The sequence below is a fragment of the Typha angustifolia genome, chromosome 14 (genome assembly GCF_048772165.1).
Source record: "Typha angustifolia cultivar Huaian chromosome 14, ASM4877216v1, whole genome shotgun sequence".
NCBI lineage: Eukaryota > Viridiplantae > Streptophyta > Magnoliopsida > Poales > Typhaceae > Typha > Typha angustifolia.
The window spans coordinates 10,747,551-10,764,998 of record NC_133252.1 but is presented as its reverse complement, the minus strand read 5'-3'; the positions used below and the strand labels follow the sequence as shown (position 1 = coordinate 10,764,998).

Below are 17,448 nucleotides of genomic sequence, written 5' to 3'. Positions count from 1 at the left end.
AAGTACATGCAAATACACCAAAAAAAACATGCTAAATGTGCAGATTTGATGTGGGATAACAGATAATTTCAGGTGCATGCAAATACACATAAACATGCTATTTGTGCAGATTTGATATGGAAAGCATGTATTATTTTAACAAGACTTAAGTCAATATTTGATAGAGGTTCAACTATTAATTGGTTGGAATCCACTGGATGTGAAAGAGAAAATTCAGATCAAATCCTGGAAGACTTACAGATGAGTATCGCACAATAACGCAATACAAAATTCACACAGTTTGTAGACACATACGCTACCAGAAGATGTAATTTACCCAATGTCTTGCTTTTCCTGAGGTTCCATACTTCATTTAATAAAAATGCTACTCAGGAATGACTGCCAAATTGAAAAATTATAAAATATAATGAACATCATGATAGGTGATTACATACAACAATTTGACACCATTCATTTATGTATGAAGATCTTTGGCAGACCAGCCTCATTCCATAACAATGAAAAGAAACATAATTGGGGGTTAAAATGACTATGGTCCAGCTTGGATTTCTCAAACACAAGATAAGATGTCTGACAAAGTTTACATAGTGTAACAAGTTATTTTTAACAAATCAGGGGAACCAACCAATTGATTTACTAGAAGAAATGCCGTCCATGAAAATTGGTTGAACACAATCAGCAGATAAACATGAGACTTACTGCCAATCTCAACATGACGACCTCACATCCCCTATGCCGTGAACCAGTACGCAATACTTGTCATTTATGAGGAAAAGATCATAACTGTAAGTCTCCAACATTTAACAGTGCATCACAAATGAGTGGAGATGAGTATCATCTTCTTGCCCAATATGGGAGAAACAGCGTACAACCTAGATGAAATGGATGACCACATGCATGAAGCAACATTTCAAAGCAGACCCCGCCGTCGCTTGTAGTCACTGACTGTCAATGTCAAGGCATGCCTCCTCCCATCATTGTCGGGAACCTTGAAACCAATTGTTGCTTCTATCTTCTGCTTCCTAGCCATGAAACCCAAGTGCACGCCCTGAGGACCCCCAAATTTCTGCAAAGCAGCCAATGATATAGGCAAGTCAAAATTGTGCAGCAAGTTTGATTCTGTCCCCTGATCCACTGGTGCATTTGTGTCAACCAACTTCCCTGCACCAGCAGCTGCTTGTAGAGCTGCAGCAGTGGCTGCCTCACCAGCTGCCACAGCAATCATTGATACAACTCCCTTAGCATCTTCATTAGCCACCATAGCAACTGCAGTATCCCCATTTGCAGCTGCTGAATTGCCATCTCCTCCTGGCTTTGACACATAATAATTTCTTGATCTTGTCCACCTCCTCGAGAAAGGATCATAACCTGCCTCTCCGGCCTTTAAACTCGTATTAACAGGTTTCATCTCAGAAGCATTTTTAAAGTTTTCAGCTCGGTTTCTCCTGTTCATCTCTGCCAATTTCACAGCCTTGTCATTCTTTTGCTTTGGTCGCCTTGACATATCTTCTAACTCCTTCAGCCTTGCCCGGATCTTCTCCACTTCTGCTTCATCCCTCCTACTTTGTGCCACTTCCATCTCCTTCCTTAGTCGATCCTTCTCAGCTGCAACATTTACTGGGCGTAGCGAGGCTGACTTCTTCTCTTGCAACATCTGCTTAACAGTCGCAGCTGAGTATACAAAGGTGTTAATATTTTGTATGGCTTCCTTCTTCTCAACCACTTCCTGACGAGTAGGCATCCGCCCACCCTTCTCCACCTCTAACAACCATTCCTTAAACTCCTCAATTTGTGGTGGAGAATCAGAGACCATAGCCATCTGCCACCTAGCTGCTGAGGCCTCATTGTCCCAAAAAACATTTAACCACTTATATGTCGTATAATGCTCCAGCTTGTACTGTCGATCTGGGTCAGTTGCATCAACATTTTTAACCATGCATAGCCTATATTTTGGAACTCCAGACCTTGTCTTTCCAATTCCAAGTCGCACAAAGCACCCAACTATGAGATCTTCAAAGAAAGGCTCCATGAACCACTTCACAAGCTTTGACCTCCGAATTGTTATATCTCTGACATCTTCAAACTTCAGAGGATCTAGTCTAGAAGGTGACAAATCCTCTAATAGATCATCATCCATCTTGTTGTCTCCAGGGAACCTTTCATCATCACTGTCCATTCTTCCTCCACTTTCTTCATTGCTTAGATCACTAGGAGGACTCCCAGCTCTGCGTTTGCTTGGAGAAGTGCCTCGAGTACTAACACCACCACTAATTCCCTCTACTGTTAAAGCCGTCAAGCTACTACGGTAGCCCTCTGGATCTTGTTGTCTCATCCTCTTGGCTCGCAGCTCATTCAAGGCACTTTTGGTAGCAGTCCTATCAATCCGAGCTGATGAGCGACCGCGTTGTGGAAGAGGGGGAGGACTCTCCTTTCGCCCCTTTTCCATCTTAGATGAGGATGCTCTTGCCATTTTCTTCAATTTGTAATCATCAATTCTAGTGCTCCGTTCTGCTAATATCATTTCTCTATCAAGCTCAGACATCTTCTCAAGCTGTTCCTTATCATCTTCATCTTTGTAAAGATCGCTCCCAATAGAAGGGGCACTGTCGGAGTCATCACCACTATGCCTGTCATCATTATCATCATCTCCACCTCCCCAGCCACTCCTCTTGTCCTTCTCAGGTTGGTCAAGCCTCTTCTTCAGAGGAACTTGTGATCCTGACGGCTTTCTCTTTGTGTACCTTGGGTTGTCTGAGTCATCGTCCTTAGAATCACTCCCATCAGAGTATGACCCCTGCTGTTGCCATCTTGAATGTGAACGAGATTGGTTCTTTCTCCCAGATGACCCAGTTCTCCCAGCAGCCTGCAACAGCAAGTTCTCCAGGTCTGCCATGATCAAAGATCTCCTAGCGGACCTGCACATGCATGATAACAATTGAGTATACATGCCAATCTTTATCATGACCTTAATGAAGCAGAAGAAACGAAATTTAACTGGCGTTAATGGAGAAGAGGGCTAGAACCATTAAAACCAACAAACTACTCTCTTAGCTCCTGTAAAACCCCAAAAATACAACGTCAATGAGGCTTGATGAGTCGGGAAATCTTAAAGTAGAATAGAAAATTTGCATTGCTAGGTTGTGCAAAACCTTTATTACTCCCTTTCCCAAAACCCTTGACCTAGATCTTCTCAGCAAAACCATGACGACGCGGAAAACAGGAGTAATCGAGCCCCAAAGAAAAATTGACGAAGTATAAAATTTGCTATTTTGACATAGAAATCCACCCCTGAGAAACAAAAACGCGTTACATCGAGCGCCCAAGATAGAAAACGTGCAAAAGCTGGTTCCTTTGCCCACCACCTCTACACAACCAAGCGAATACTAACAGGACCAATCCATGGCATCTACCTATCTCTCGTAATCCAGACCAGAGATGTATCAATTCCGTCAGCTCACAGATGTGTCTAGGGTTACGTCAAGGATCAGGGTCAAGGAAACGATGTAGGGGGGAGGATTATCGTGACAAAAAAGAGGGAGAAGGAAAAAAGAGAGAAGTGGGAACGATGAGAAGTAGAAGACATCAGTAAAGCAGAACAAGAGAAGGAAGAGAAAGGGAGACGAGATGAGACTTACTGTCGATCTAAGTATCAAGCACAGAAGGGCTACCCCCTAGATGAGGAAAGACGCGAGTAGCACCGCCGTCCCCGCCGGATCTGGAGGTCGCCGATGAGATCGACGGGAAGTGACGATGAAGGATGAGGACGAAGAGCGAGGGTTTGGTGTTTGGGGGGGATTTGGGTGCGAACGAATTGAGAAAGCAAAGCCGAAAGGGAAGAGACGGCTTAACGGAGTAGCAAGCACAATAGTATAATAAATACATATATTTCTCTTTATATATATATATATATATATATATATATATATATATATATATATATATATATTTATATTTAATGGAGAAAATATATATCAAACCAACTCCATTTAGTAGATTTTGTAAGTAATACAAAAATTAGTCTTAATCCAAATCTATGGGATAATAAATTTTTAACGGCTAACAACAATGTTTGATGACCCATTAAACTGTCGGACTAGTTAAATACCTAATTCTCTCGATTTAAAAGTATGTTTGATAGGTGATGAAAGTTTCAGTTAATTTACTTCTAGTAAGTAATCATAATTTATTAGTGTTCGATAAAAATTAAAAATATTTATTATAATTAATGATAATATGTAATATATAAAAAGTTAGAAAATAGATTTTTAACATAAATTGAGTGAATTAGGAAATGGAATATTGTTATGAACTTAGGATCATGGGAGCAGCTCAATCATCCAAGCTCATCTAGACCAAAATAAGATATGTAAATGGGTACTAAGTTTATATATAGATTTCTATGTCTTTACATTCTATTTAAGATTGGGAATCGGCTTTTTTAATATTCACTTTTTTGGGCTTATTGAATCCAGAAATATATTTGATTGCATATTTCTTTTATATAAATATATGTATGCTGTACAGCAGGAGAGTTTGATCGGAAATATTACAATAATTATTTGCTAATAGATTTAGCTTCTTTTTTTTTGGGCTAGATATAGAGATTTAACTCACATAATATTCTAAGAGAATTCCCTATTAATACTTCTAGGAGGAAAAAGAGAGAAAAAGTTTCTCCCATAGTCCAAAATCTTTTATTATTTATTTAAAACTTTTAAACTAAGAAAAATATCTACATAAGAAGAATAGGAACTTCTGTTATCCAAAAGAAATAAGATAAAAACAATATCAAAAGAGGAATATTCCCTCAAAAAAATATCAACAGAGAAAGATGCCAATAATAAGCCTCAGCCTATCTAAGTCATACACAATTGCAGGTAAAAGAAAACCATTCATGGAAGCATAGAATTATTGAGAAATTAGCCAAAGTTTCAAACATGATAAACAGTAAAATATTTATTATGTATATGCTAAATTTTCGGCCACCTGGTTAATAATTGGCCTAATTTTCCATCTGTAGGACATGAAACCAAGATACAGAAACATCTGGTTCAAGTGCTAGCACAGTTGCATCTATCAAAGGATTACTCATTCTTCAGCTTAAGGCACTTCTTTATGACACCCATCATCTCACTTCCAGGAAACCTTCCAAGGCAACCCCTAGCAGCTGCAATCTCACTAAATTCATAGACTGAATCACCAGCAAAGGCTTTATGCCGATCCTCTTTCATACCAGATAATTCTACTTTGTCGGATAAATCATCACCAGCCTTTACGGAGGGAAGTGGAAAAGCATCTAAGGAAGTTTGAATCACATTATCCTCCCCAACTGCACTCACAAAATCCTTTAGCTGGCATAACGTGAATGGAACAGGCTCGAAGCTATGATCACCATACTCCACAGGAGTAGAATGATCTCCAGTGACACAGAGATAATATTGGTAATTTCCACATTTTTCTGCCTGCCAGAGGAGTCTTATCAGCTGACCAATAGCTTGGTCAACAGCTTCCAGCGCTCGGACTTTCAGTATACTAGCCTTGTCATGACCGGCATCATCTATTGCCTGTATCACACCAACAATAATAAAGAAATTGTTGGAGATACCATTTTTATCTAGCAATCAAGTAGAAACTAAAATTGGTCAATACATGCAGCTCCAAATAAGCTAAAAGCTAACAAGAAGAAGCTGCATGAGTACTATCTAATTCAAGACAACATAAGGATCGTAAAGTTACAAAATAGAATCTTTCATCAACACTTGCACAACATAAACAGAAAGAATCCATACTGTATCTCCTATATTTGTTCACTTCTTGACTGCTGCTCTCTTTCATGCATTAAATTACAGTTCCTCACATGACAGCATTTTCAACCATAACTATGTGATACAATTCCCTAGTCATTCTTTCTCTACAGATCATCCTCTATCCAGTCATAACTTCTAATTTCTTTATTAGGTTCATCCTTTTACAGAAGATTCAAAATCTTCAAAATAGTAAATCTTAGCTTTGAGTTTCAGCTTGGACAAACATTGAATTCCACTTTTTTATTAGTTCTGTTAGTTAAGCATTTTCAATTAGAAGCAACAATAACCAACTAATTAACTTCTAAGGAAAATATGAAAGAAAGAAAATAAAGCAAGTTGCTTCACCCTGCAGCCAATTGACTTCTACGTTCAGTTATATATGCATTCAGCAGTTTCACTCTGCAACTTGAATAGCATAACTTTCAGGAATTTTATAGGTTAAAGTTTCAAACCATTCAATTTGATGATAATTTGACATATTACACAGAAACTACAAGATAGAGAAAACCCTCTGATACAGTGAGGTAACTTTACCTTAAGGTTATAGAGTACATAATAGAAACCGTATGTTCTCAAAGTAGAAGAAAAATAGAAAAAAGTGCTGAAGGTTATGGAGAAGGAAGAACAATCTGATTTACTTCACGCCATAAAAATTAGAAAAAGGAAAGATCTCTCACCTTTATGTGGAGGAACCCAAAGTCATAGCCATCCTCTCTTCCTGGCTTATGTTGATCCTCTCCTGGTACAAATATACTTGGAGATGGCTCTAATGGAGCAGAAAGTGCTCTTGCTATTGCTGTAGCTTTGGAAGTTAGCAGAGTTCGGTAATCTCCAGTTGCTCCAGGAGCTTCAAGGATGTCAATACCCAGTGATAGGCCCAATCCAGCAATAATCTTTGTGGGAGCTACCATGCATGGGGACAGTCCATGCTTTTTCTCAAATGGAGGAACCTGGTATACGGCACAATATTTTCTTAAAATGCATCATTGATGAAACTTCCTAGATCAAGAAATACGAATGTTCACTTGTTGTATAATTAATAATGACAAAGAACACGGCCCACTTCCAAGTCCAAAACCTTTGCGAAGTATCAAAATGAACTGAGATTTCAGGACCAGGTTGGTGTGTTCACATGATGAAGGAAATGCCTAGACTCAAGAGTATATACATGACTAGATTTCCTTCCTTTGACCTTCACTTTCTTGCAATTTCTCCAGTATTAAACAGCTCAACTAACTCTGAGAAGCTCCTATTCTAAAGTCATGGTTGCTTTCATTTCACCAAACTGTTGGCTCTAGCTTACATACCTAGATTTCCTTCCTTTGGCCTTCACTTTCTTTCAAGTTACCCATTATTAAACAGCTCAACTGATTCTGAAAAAGCTCCTTTTCTAAAGTCAGGATTTCATTCATTTCACCCAACTGCAAGTTCTTGGGTTAGCCTGATATACACTACATTGAAGTCCAAGACTGGCTTAAACAGTAATTCATCCGAACCTATCTGAAGTCAGTTAAAATGCATAATTTAGGACGTAAATGTAGTGCACAGATGTTTCCACTTGCATAGTTGCATGCCGGCAGAATGCCAATCTGTGCTGAGCAGCATATGCTGCAGTATGGGGCATAGCAATCCTCTATGCATATGAGGAAACACAAGGACATATTACTATATTAGAGATCTTAGTAACTTATACCACTGTAATTTTTCCTACTAAATAGCCACTAACATAACCAACTTAAGCCTGATAAACATAAAAGCAGTTCAGCTCAGGAACTACTCAGCTTATTATAAATAGGTGGATTAGTTCAACTGGAAAATGGCTAACTTAAAGAGAGATTAATACATGACAAGGATGGAGCAGCCTCCCATATGACCTACTTGCCTGATTGCAAGTTAGTAAGCTCAATAGGGCCTGTAAACATGTGTAGATCATGTTCACATTCCGAAGTGCAAAGAATGAAAGAACAACAAAATTTAAACCCATCAGCCATACCAATCAATTCTCCTCACTACATGCTATCTGCGGAGAATAAAAGGAAGGAGAGAGAGAGAGAGAGAGAGAGAGAGAGAGAGAGAGTAGTTAGCTTCAACAAACCAACCTCGATCCGGATACCACAACCTCGCAAGAGGACAACATTTGCAATATTTTTCCCTTCTGCTGCACGCTTTCCATTTAAGGGGTGAGAAACCAGAATTCGCGATATTTCTTTAGAAAGTTCATTGACCACTGCAGCTGTGTTTTTTGCTTCTTCAGAATCATCTAAAGCCTCTGCTTTAAGAAGTAGGCGGTTGTCCTTTAATGGGTCAGTTCCAGAAATATTTCCACTAAGTTTCGGCCCTTTGACAACCACTCCACATCTGTGCTCAGTGGCATACCTAAGAAAACACAATATTATTATCAGCCTTCTATTTGAACATCAAAATTAAACATCTAACATTGTTCCAGGAAAACTTCACCTCTCATGAAAGGTCAGATTATGAAATATGTAATCTACTAGAAAGAGGAACTCTGATAATTCTAAATAATTAAATTGATTGTATAACTAATATAGTTTGCCGGATTATTTTTGTCTAGCTGTGTAACCTAAATGATTAATAGGTCAAGAGAACTCTACAGGAGATAAGAAAGAAAATTTTGAAATCAGAATGGTTACATATGCATCTATTTGACTGCTTACCGTCCCTAAATATCTCACTCAACGATGAAATAAGAATTACATGTCTGGAATTGAAGAGATATGTAAGGACACCATTCTCGATCAATTAATTACAGTGACCATCATGAAAGTAAACCTGAACTTCACTTACTAATGTTTCGTAACTTTCAGTTGTCTGTAGTCTGTACAGAAATGCCATACCAATCTTATCCCACTAACTGGTGCATTGGACATAATGATATCGTTATACTAAGAACATTTTTTATCATATAGTAAAAACGATGCCAAAACAATTGTCTAATTGGATACCATGTGGCTTCTTTTAAGGTTCGTTTCCATCTAGGAAAGAAGTTCACCTGACTCTCACTTCATATTCAGGAAATGAGGGAAGCTTCATTCCATCCAAAGCTGCGCAGAGAATTGGACCTTCTTCCTCAAAATGCCGATCAGCCCTTCTACTGACAACAATTCCAGTGTTCTCATCCAAGGTAGCAAAGTTTGACTGAAATGTGTAATAAAGTAAGTTATCAAGTGAAAGAGCTCATAATTGTTCAACTCAATAGGCCAGTCAAATAATAGCATAAATTTAATGCATATAATTTTGTCACGGAGAAACCCAAAAGAATGAGTAGCATAATAGCACGTCAATAGTGGAATAACATCTTCAGTCCAGAAAATCTATGTTGCTAGCTCTTGCTCATCCTTCTGCTTTTCCATTAATGTGCAAATTAGTTCTCATTGTGTCATAAACAGAAGAGGCCAAATTAGCTCCAAAGAACTGAGTTGTGATCTTATGGTTGACAGGTTCCGCAGCTTGGAATTAGTGAAATGTACATATCATGCACATATTTCTTTAATTAACTTTAACATACAGGAACATTATCACTTCATCGGACTTCAGAACTTCAACCTATCATCAAGCAGCAAAAATAATGTAGTCCCCTTGTGACCTTAAAGCAGATCTGTTATTCTGATACTTTCTATGGAACCCATACATCTTCTAATTATACAAATCTGAAACGCTCACAGTCTCACACAGTCACACTAGGTTGATTTTTTATGTATAGCTGGACTGCATGCCGGCAAGAGACCGACCTATTTTGTCTTGGCTATCAAGACGTCTACCTAAAATAAGAACAGTCGGCACTGAAGAGTTTACTATTGTTGACATTCTTGGTGGTGGCAGTAGCTGCACCGGTGTCAGCATTGGTATTATTGCTGGATGCATGAGAAAAAGCATAGAGATGCTAAAATTACATCCGTAGCATGCAGAAACAAAAACTATTCATTCAATTTGGGAACAAATCCTCATGCGCATGTACTTTATAAAAAATCCAAATTTTACATATCTTTTTACCAGTCAAGTAATAAAGTTACACATAATCTTCCTTAAGCACTTATTTGGTATCTACTGATACATCTAAACATAGCTCTACCATTTCAAAACCAATGACTGATCTCCTACGAAAGTCTATTCAATCCTCCAAAACCTCAAAAGGACATCCGAAACTCTCAAAAGAGAAACTTTGATCACTAATTCCTTCTATCTTTCTCGCCCACTTAAAAATCTTCAAACATTCACCAAAAAATAAATCTTGTTCTCCTAGGCAAACTCTAATGAGCAACAAGAAATCGCAGAACTGCACAAGATTCCTCCTTTCCTCACCTTGAAAGCAATGTCTCCGGGGGACATGGCCAATCCAGCGCCCATCGACTCAAACGCCCCTCGTCCCCGGTAGTAGACTCTCGGGTCGTATCCCAGCAAAGAGAGGTGAGCTGTATCGCTTCCGCACGCCAATCCGGCTTCGACGGGATCCATTAGCCCATTAACTCCTGCTGAGGCGATCGCGTCCAAATTGGGCGTCGCCGCTGCTTGGAGAGGCGTCTGGTAGTGTAATCTTGGGAGAGAGACGTCGCCCACCCCATCGATTAACACAAAGGCCAGCCTTCTCTTGGCGTTCTTGGACATCTCCATGCTTTTAGATGCAAAAAATATGGCCAAAAATCAGAGAATCGAATACCAAGGGGTGGAGGAACCGAGGAGAAATGGGGGTGGTTCTTGGGATGAAAGGGAAGAGGGGCCTCTCGAAGGCGAGCCCGCGGTAGAAGGCTCGGAGGAGGCTAAGGGCGGAGGGATGGTATTTTAATATTTTATCGTTCTAAAGGAGAAGTTCTCGTAAATTGGCAGTTAAGTTAATAAAAAGAGCAGCTTTGTATAACACTTTCTATATGACTGCGATTTACTTATACTTTAAAAACTATAATAATTTGAAGAAAAGAAAACCATAACAAAGGCTCACTTTTGGTTAGTTTTCGTTGAAGAAGATATTAGCTTATAAATAGCAAATATAAACCACTGTCATGTGACCCCAATATATTTATTTAATTCTCTTACGTTTCTTAATCTTATTTTGTAACCATGAATATTAATAACAATCATCATCCATAATATTTTCATATTTAGCAACCCTCTTACACTTATAATAAAACACACAAAAGTCCTACTAAGACATACTTCATCTTAACCTCTTCACTAGGCTCCTCAATAATAAACGACAATAGTTGTGGTCTCTACAACTCCACACTTATCGCAAAAGTAATCGACCTTAAAGAGGCTTCATGTGTATTCCTCATCATGATATCTCTCTAGGGCTGTCAAGCTCGATAAGCAATTTGGGCTCGATTCAGTTAAAGCTCGAGTCTAGCTCGGCTTGGTCAGAGTTGAGTCGATTCTGAGCTGCTAAAACTGACTCAAAATTAATATCGAGCCAAGCCTAAGTTTAAGCTGACTCGCTCAAGTTTGGCTCGATAAGCTCGATATAAAAGGGCACCACCTTGTCCTCTGTCGCAATGCGAACTTCTCCTCCTCCTCCTCCTTCTTCAACCATGCCGTCGTGGTGCCCCACCTCCTCCTCTTCCTCCTCCTCCTTCTTCAACCACGCCGTCATGATGCCCCACCACCTCCTCCTTCTTTTTTGGCTCGGCTTGGGCTTGGTTCGGCTCGTCCTGGTTCGGCTCGGGCTTGACTCAAGTTGAGCTGAACTAAGCCTAAACCCAATTCTAAAGCTTAAAATTAATTTCGAACTAAGTGTAAGTCAGAGCTGGCTCGCTTAGACTCGGCTTGTTTACACCCTATATCTTCCACATGCAAGTAGAGATAGACTCGTTACACTTTATCAATATTCTGAAAGATGTCCACCAAGCTCCCTAAACAGTGGCCTCCATCATTGATGATCATAAAATTTTGTTATCTTTTTTGTGCTTTCCTATTTGTAATTCATTTTTACCGCTAAGAATTAGCCCGTAAACTCAAGTAAAAACATGTGTTTTGGCATTGACCTATTTTGACTCACTAATACATATTTTAGTCGTTGACGTTAGCGATGCGCTCTGTAATCAGATTGAGTAATTAATTTTTTTATTTGAAAATTAAAACAAAACACACAAAAATATCTTACAAAAGGCAAGAAAGATTCCAATTAAGCAGACCAACTATAGTTGGTTTTCAATTAGAATAATGGCACGTGTAGGCCACTACGGGTTGGCCCAAAGTTGAGTTTGACCTCGATCTTAAAAGGTCATTATTCTATCCTACGGTTGTACCCAAGTGGTTGTTCATTCACAGATCTTCTTTCTTGTATTGGAGTTAAATAGTTCGTAATTTTTTTCTATCGCAAAGCTTATTTGTGGTCTATAATTAGCTCATGATCTCTTTCTCGTTTTCTTAGTAACATATTGACCTTCTTTACTATCGAAAAACTCTAGAATATATATTCCATTATCTTTTTGTTAGATTTTTTTTATTAAAAAATAATAAAAAAAGAAGTAAAATTAAGAGTGAAATTGTCTATTCTACCCTGAGCCAAATCGTATCCAATTCCCGAAATGAACTCGTGGGCCCCGCCATATGTCCCAAGATTCCTAAGAAACGTCAGAATATCGCATCTAGGATATCGCATCCGGTCCAAAGAAGCAGGAAGATTCTCAACCCACCATCAAACTTCTACGCGGGCGACACGTTTAAAAGCCCCAGCATGACCTCGTCTGCCGGCACCGAATCCAAGACCAAAGCCACTCCCATTTGCATGGCTGGCGGCAACGACGACGCCGCCCCCTCCGCACCTACCAAGGAGATGGCGGCTTTGGCGCTCGAGCCGTCACTCCATCGCACCCTCATCAGCTCGATCCTCGGCGGCGCCGGCGAGGAGCTCGCCGGACGGAGAGTGGTGGTCGGAGGATGGGTGAAGACGGGGAGAGAGCAAGGGAAGGGCTCCTTTGCCTTCCTCGAGCTCAACGACGGTTCCTGCCTTGGGAACCTCCAGGTCATCGTCGACGCCACCGTCTCCCCCCTCGCGTGCCTCGTGCCCACCGGCACGTGCGTGCTCGTCGAGGGAGAGCTCAAGAAGCCGCCCGAGGGGACCAAGCAGCGCATCGAGCTCCGCGTGGATCGGGTGCTCGAGGTGGGCGGCGTTGATGCCAAGTATCCGCTGCCCAAGGCTCGGCTCACGCTTGAGAACCTCCGCGAGGTCGTCCACCTCCGGGCCCGCACCAATACGGTATCGAATTCCCGTCCTTTTGTTTAATCTGTTCTAAAGGAGACATTTTGATGCGAAAGTTTTCCACGATTGTTTACTTGGGAAGAAGAAGATGATGATGATGATGATGATGACAGATTAAGTTGTTTGTGGGAGTTCTCAATATCTTTCTTCAATTTTAGGGGGACTTTTGTTAATTAAAATCTGGCAAATTTAATCTGCGGAGAGCTTTCTTACTATGTTAACTTTCTCTTTGATTAATTAAAAACATGTTTTCTTGTTCCTTTCATGAATTAATAACAGTAGGACCGGATCGTAGGTTATCCTCAATGTTACTAATTGGAATAAATAAGGCTCTGTTTCTTCTCTTTGCTGCCATGTCTTTGCTTATGCAATCTCTAATCTTTGCAGATAGCTGCAGTTGCTCGGATCAGAGATGAGATGGCTTATGCAACACATACATTTTTCAGGAAGAATGGATTTCGCTATGTGCATACACCTCTAATCACAACTAGTGATTGTGAGGGTGCTGGTGAAATGTTTCAAGTTACAACACTGTTTAGCATTGCTGAGAAGCTGGAGAAAGAATTAAAGCAAAAGCCTCCGCCGTCGGAGGCTGACATAGAGACCGCTAAGCTTCTTGTGAAGGAAAAAGGAGATGCAGTCTCACATTTAAAATCGTCGGAAGCTAGCGAGGATGAGATTAATGCCTCTTTATCTGAATTGACAAAAGCCAAGGATCATCTTTCAAGATTGGAAGAGAGGTTAAAGTTGAAACCTGGGATTCCTCAAAAGGATGATGGGTCCATAAATTATGATTTTGACTTTTTTAAACGTCAAGCTTTTCTAACAGTATCTGGCCAACTTCAGGTCGAGACTTATGCTTGTGCTCTAGGGAATGTATATACCTATGGACCAACTTTCCGGGCTGAAAACTCGCATACATCGCGACATTTATCAGAGTTTTGGATGGTTGAACCAGAGATGGCATTTGCTAATTTGGAGGTACTGAACATTCATAGTGGTGGATTCATTACCTCCCAAACAGCTACTTGTTTAACTTTTACATGTAATGCTTACTCATTTTATATACTTGAAGGATACTGAAACGAGATAAAATCTTGTCTTTTTGAAGTAGAGAACTAGAGGATTGCAGAAGTTCATGACAGCCATCTTTTCATGTACTAAAATTTAACATGTATCTTGTTTCATTGCAGGATGATATGAACTGCGCAGAGAACTACGTAAAGTTCCTCTGTCAATGGTTACTTGACAATTGTCTTGAAGATATGGAATTTATGGTGAACAATTATGACAAGACAGCCTTGGACCGCCTGAAGCTTGTTTCATCCATGCCATTTGAACGCATTTCATACACACAGGCTGTTCAGCTTCTGGAGAATGTCACTGACAAGAGATTTGAGAACAAGGTAGAATGGGGAATTGATTTAGCATCTGAGCATGAAAGGTATGCAAATCGCTAACTTTCACATTGTTCATGGTTTCTCATAATCATCTGCTGGCTCTCGTACAACTGGGTGATGCTTTCTTCGATCATAAAGGTACTTAACTGAGGTGATATTTAAGAAGCCTGTCATTGTATATAACTATCCCAAAGGAATAAAAGCATTTTACATGAGGCTTAATGATGACCAAAAGACTGTGGCTGCGATGGATGTTCTTGTGCCAAAGGTATGGGTTCTTCTCCTGGCTTATCATAATTGGCCTTTTCCCTTTGCTATGGATGTTCTAGCCGCAGCCTTCTTTGAATAACATGGCAGAGTACTTGCTTACCAATCTGTGACATTACCTTTACATGAATCTACAATTTAAACTTCTCTTGTGTAGGTTGGTGAACTGATTGGAGGAAGCCAAAGAGAAGAGAGGCTAGATTGTCTTAAAGAGAGGTACATGATTTCTAACTACATCTCTGGGATAAATGTTATTCAATGGAGCATGAATGCTGCATTTGCAGTGGTATAACTGATTGAATTACGTGTTTCTCTATTTATCAAATCTCACATTTGATATTCTCATAGGATATATATATTTTTTGGACATGCAAACATGTTATGTGGAATACCAATATAAAAGAAAATGAAATAAGCACTTTTGCTTTCTAAGAACAATGGACATGAAATAGTTAACTTAGTTATCTGAAAGATAAATTAAATCATACAACTATCAGCAAAAGCGTGGAAGTCACAATTTCCTTAGCTAATGAGTGAAAACCTAATGCTTTGAAGTGGTAGCTGAGCTATTTTTTGAACTATACTTCATTCTGACAATAGGATAGTTGTGTTGGCTGATCTTTTCTCCTTATCTTTACAGAATTCTTGAGGCAGGATTGTCTCTAGAGCCATATGAATGGTATCTGGATCTTCGTCGCTATGGCACTGTTAAGCACAGCGGATTTGGTTTAGGTTTCGAACGAATGATTCTTTTCGCCACTGGCCTCGACAACATCAGAGATGTCATCCCATTCCCTAGATATCCAGGCAAAGCTGATCTCTGAAAATCTTTGATCTTGTTTTCCATGGGCAATAGAATGGATGCTATTTACTGTATTATTGATAGCACAAAAGATTTGTGACAATGATATCTAAAAACTTGGAGTAAAAATTCATCTTGGTGAAAGATGATATGCTCTTTGTACATTTAAAAAACTTCTAGCTTATTTGTACGAGGTGTTGAACTGGATTGTCAAACTATGAACTTGAAGAAAATTTCTTTTCCTAGTAGAGTTTTTTTCTCTGCTGATCTTGGTATTCTATTTGGGGTTCTTGATTGTCATAGTCTGCCCATTAAATTATAAGATTTAAATTGATTCTCGTAGATTTGGATATATATATATATATTAGTAAGTACAATGAAATTCGATGAATTGAGGTCAGGTTTAGCAAAATTTATTTCCCTCTAAAGTTGACTTTTGTAGATCTCAAAACAAACCCTTATTTGGTTAGCATTCTTATTAATGATTATAAACAACTTAACTAAATGAATTTCTACTTCCTTTTAAGCGAGATTAGAGAGTTATTTTAAAATTTATTTCTACCATAGTAGACATTCTACAAAACTTTAATAAATACCACTTTTAGATTCTCCAGAAGATGAAGGAAAATGGTTTATATACAAAACAAAGATGCTAACAGAGTTAGTGCTCTTAGGTAAAAGCATCAATTGTGTTTTAAGCTTTCAAGCTGTTTGGTCTGAGAACTTTTCTAGATGCTGCATTAGTAGATATAATATATAGTTCAAAAATTATTGTTTGATTTGGTGCACCAAATCTTAAAAAACTAATAAAACTCAGATGTAGTCTTTTGGCATCCAGTTAGATCAAATGAATGTCAAAAGACTGTAATCGAGCCGAGCTTGATCAAGCTCGATTTTAATTAAGCTTGAATTGATATTAATTTTTAGCTTATATTTGTGACCAAGTTTGAATTGAAATAATTTTAATTTGAGCCAGTTTTGAGTTTAAGCCGATCATTAAATAGTTTCAAGCCTTAATCAATTCAAGTAACATCTCGGGCCTAATCGAGTTTGAATAAAATTAAGCTTGATTTAGGCTTAAATCAAGCTTAAAATAAAGCCTAATTCTTGAGCCGGCTTGATTATTTTGACGGCCCTACATCTAGCTATTCCTACTCGACTTATCTTTCTCCTCTCATTTCCATCCCAATTGAACCCAACCTAACTCGAAAACTATCTCTATCCTAAAATTGCCCTATCATACCTTTTTTTTTTCGGTATACAAAATAGTAGACTTGACTTAAGTCAATTCTTATAAAATGACGAATCAGATCATTTGCCCTTGAACAAAGGAAGCATTCACTCCTCTCATTTATATGGTCAACCTAAACTCATCTTTCCTCTCCTCTAATTAAATACTTATTTAATAAATACATCATATTAAAATATAAAATGACGAATCAGATCATTTGCCCTTGAAGAAAGGAAGCATTCACTCCTCTCATTTATATGGTCAACCTAAACTCATCTTTCCTCTCCTCTAATTAAATATTTATTTAATAAATATGTTATATTAAAATATAACTAACTAAATATGTGTCAAACATATACATCGTTATGAATGCAATCACCCAACATCTAAAAAAATATCTATCTCTTAATACACATGTATTTCTAAATAAAAAAAAACCAATCGAACTCCCGCTAATATTTTTTTCTTAATTTTAATTATATTTATATATGAAAGAAGGTTGGTACACAGATTCATAGGTGCATCTACAGATGAGAGGATCACCAATCCAAACCGTCCAAATATGCGCTCAATTCTTTTTTTTGAAAATCGGATCAAAATTATTTTCAATTTTCAAATTTCAAATATCAAATTCAAAAGAAAGCAGTACAAGAGTTAAACAAAGGGAACCAAGAAGTCTAATATATTACCAATTTACCATCAACGGCGAAAGCTCATTCGTTTAT

The 17,448-nt window shown here is 38.6% G+C and overlaps 3 protein-coding genes across 4 annotated transcripts; 1 reads left to right on the top strand and 2 right to left on the bottom strand.

The window, feature by feature from the left end:
• Positions 1-513: 513 nt before the first annotated feature.
• On the bottom strand, positions 514-3,855 carry LOC140776000 (protein RTF1 homolog). Of its 2 annotated transcripts, XM_073119528.1 has the most exons (3): positions 3,150-3,625; positions 2,996-3,054; positions 514-2,915 (listed from the first exon to the last, which is right to left on the bottom strand). In XM_073119528.1, the coding sequence occupies exon 3, from the start codon at positions 2,891-2,893 to the stop codon at positions 911-913; it is 1,983 nt and encodes a 660-aa protein (XP_072975629.1). In that variant the 5' UTR covers positions 2,894-2,915; positions 2,996-3,054; positions 3,150-3,625; the 3' UTR covers positions 514-910. The 2 variants fall into 2 exon arrangements, with proteins under 2 accessions (XP_072975629.1, XP_072975628.1); XM_073119527.1 differs by lacking the exons at positions 2,996-3,054; positions 3,150-3,625 and adding an exon at positions 3,636-3,855.
• A 1,023-nt stretch (positions 3,856-4,878) lies between these two features.
• LOC140776730 (uncharacterized) lies at positions 4,879-10,634 on the bottom strand. The gene is made up of 5 exons (XM_073120551.1): positions 10,131-10,634; positions 8,821-8,966; positions 7,907-8,183; positions 6,485-6,757; positions 4,879-5,564 (listed from the first exon to the last, which is right to left on the bottom strand). Exons 1-5 carry the CDS (start codon positions 10,437-10,439, stop codon positions 5,085-5,087), a joined length of 1,485 nt encoding a protein of 494 aa, XP_072976652.1. The 5' UTR covers positions 10,440-10,634; the 3' UTR covers positions 4,879-5,084.
• Positions 10,635-12,479: 1,845 nt separating this feature from the next.
• On the top strand, positions 12,480-15,737 carry LOC140775932 (asparagine--tRNA ligase, cytoplasmic 1-like). The gene is made up of 6 exons (XM_073119430.1): positions 12,480-13,020; positions 13,411-14,004; positions 14,217-14,467; positions 14,562-14,691; positions 14,848-14,906; positions 15,331-15,737. The coding sequence occupies exons 1-6, from the start codon at positions 12,499-12,501 to the stop codon at positions 15,512-15,514; spliced, it is 1,740 nt and encodes a 579-aa protein (XP_072975531.1). The 5' UTR covers positions 12,480-12,498; the 3' UTR covers positions 15,515-15,737.
• The last annotated feature ends 1,711 nt before the right edge of the window (positions 15,738-17,448 follow it).

Bases quoted from the DNA above. Each gene is read 5' to 3' on its own strand.
- LOC140776000 (XM_073119527.1), bottom strand. From the start codon at position 2,893: ATGGCAGACCTGGAGAACTTGCTGTTGCAGGCTGCTGGGAGAACTGGG.
- LOC140776730 (XM_073120551.1), bottom strand. From the start codon at position 10,439: ATGGAGATGTCCAAGAACGCCAAGAGAAGGCTGGCCTTTGTGTTAATC. The intron at 8,967-10,130 runs GTGAGGAAAGGA...TACACATTTCAG, and splicing joins CCGGAGACATTGCTTTCAAG to TCAAACTTTGCTACCTTGGA. The intron at 5,565-6,484 runs GTGAGAGATCTT...GGTGTGATACAG, and splicing joins TTGGGTTCCTCCACATAAAG to GCAATAGATGATGCCGGTCA.
- LOC140775932 (XM_073119430.1), top strand. From the start codon at position 12,499: ATGACCTCGTCTGCCGGCACCGAATCCAAGACCAAAGCCACTCCCATT. The intron at 14,005-14,216 runs GTACTGAACATT...GTTTCATTGCAG, and splicing joins TGGCATTTGCTAATTTGGAG to GATGATATGAACTGCGCAGA. The intron at 14,692-14,847 runs GTATGGGTTCTT...TCTCTTGTGTAG, and splicing joins TGGATGTTCTTGTGCCAAAG to GTTGGTGAACTGATTGGAGG.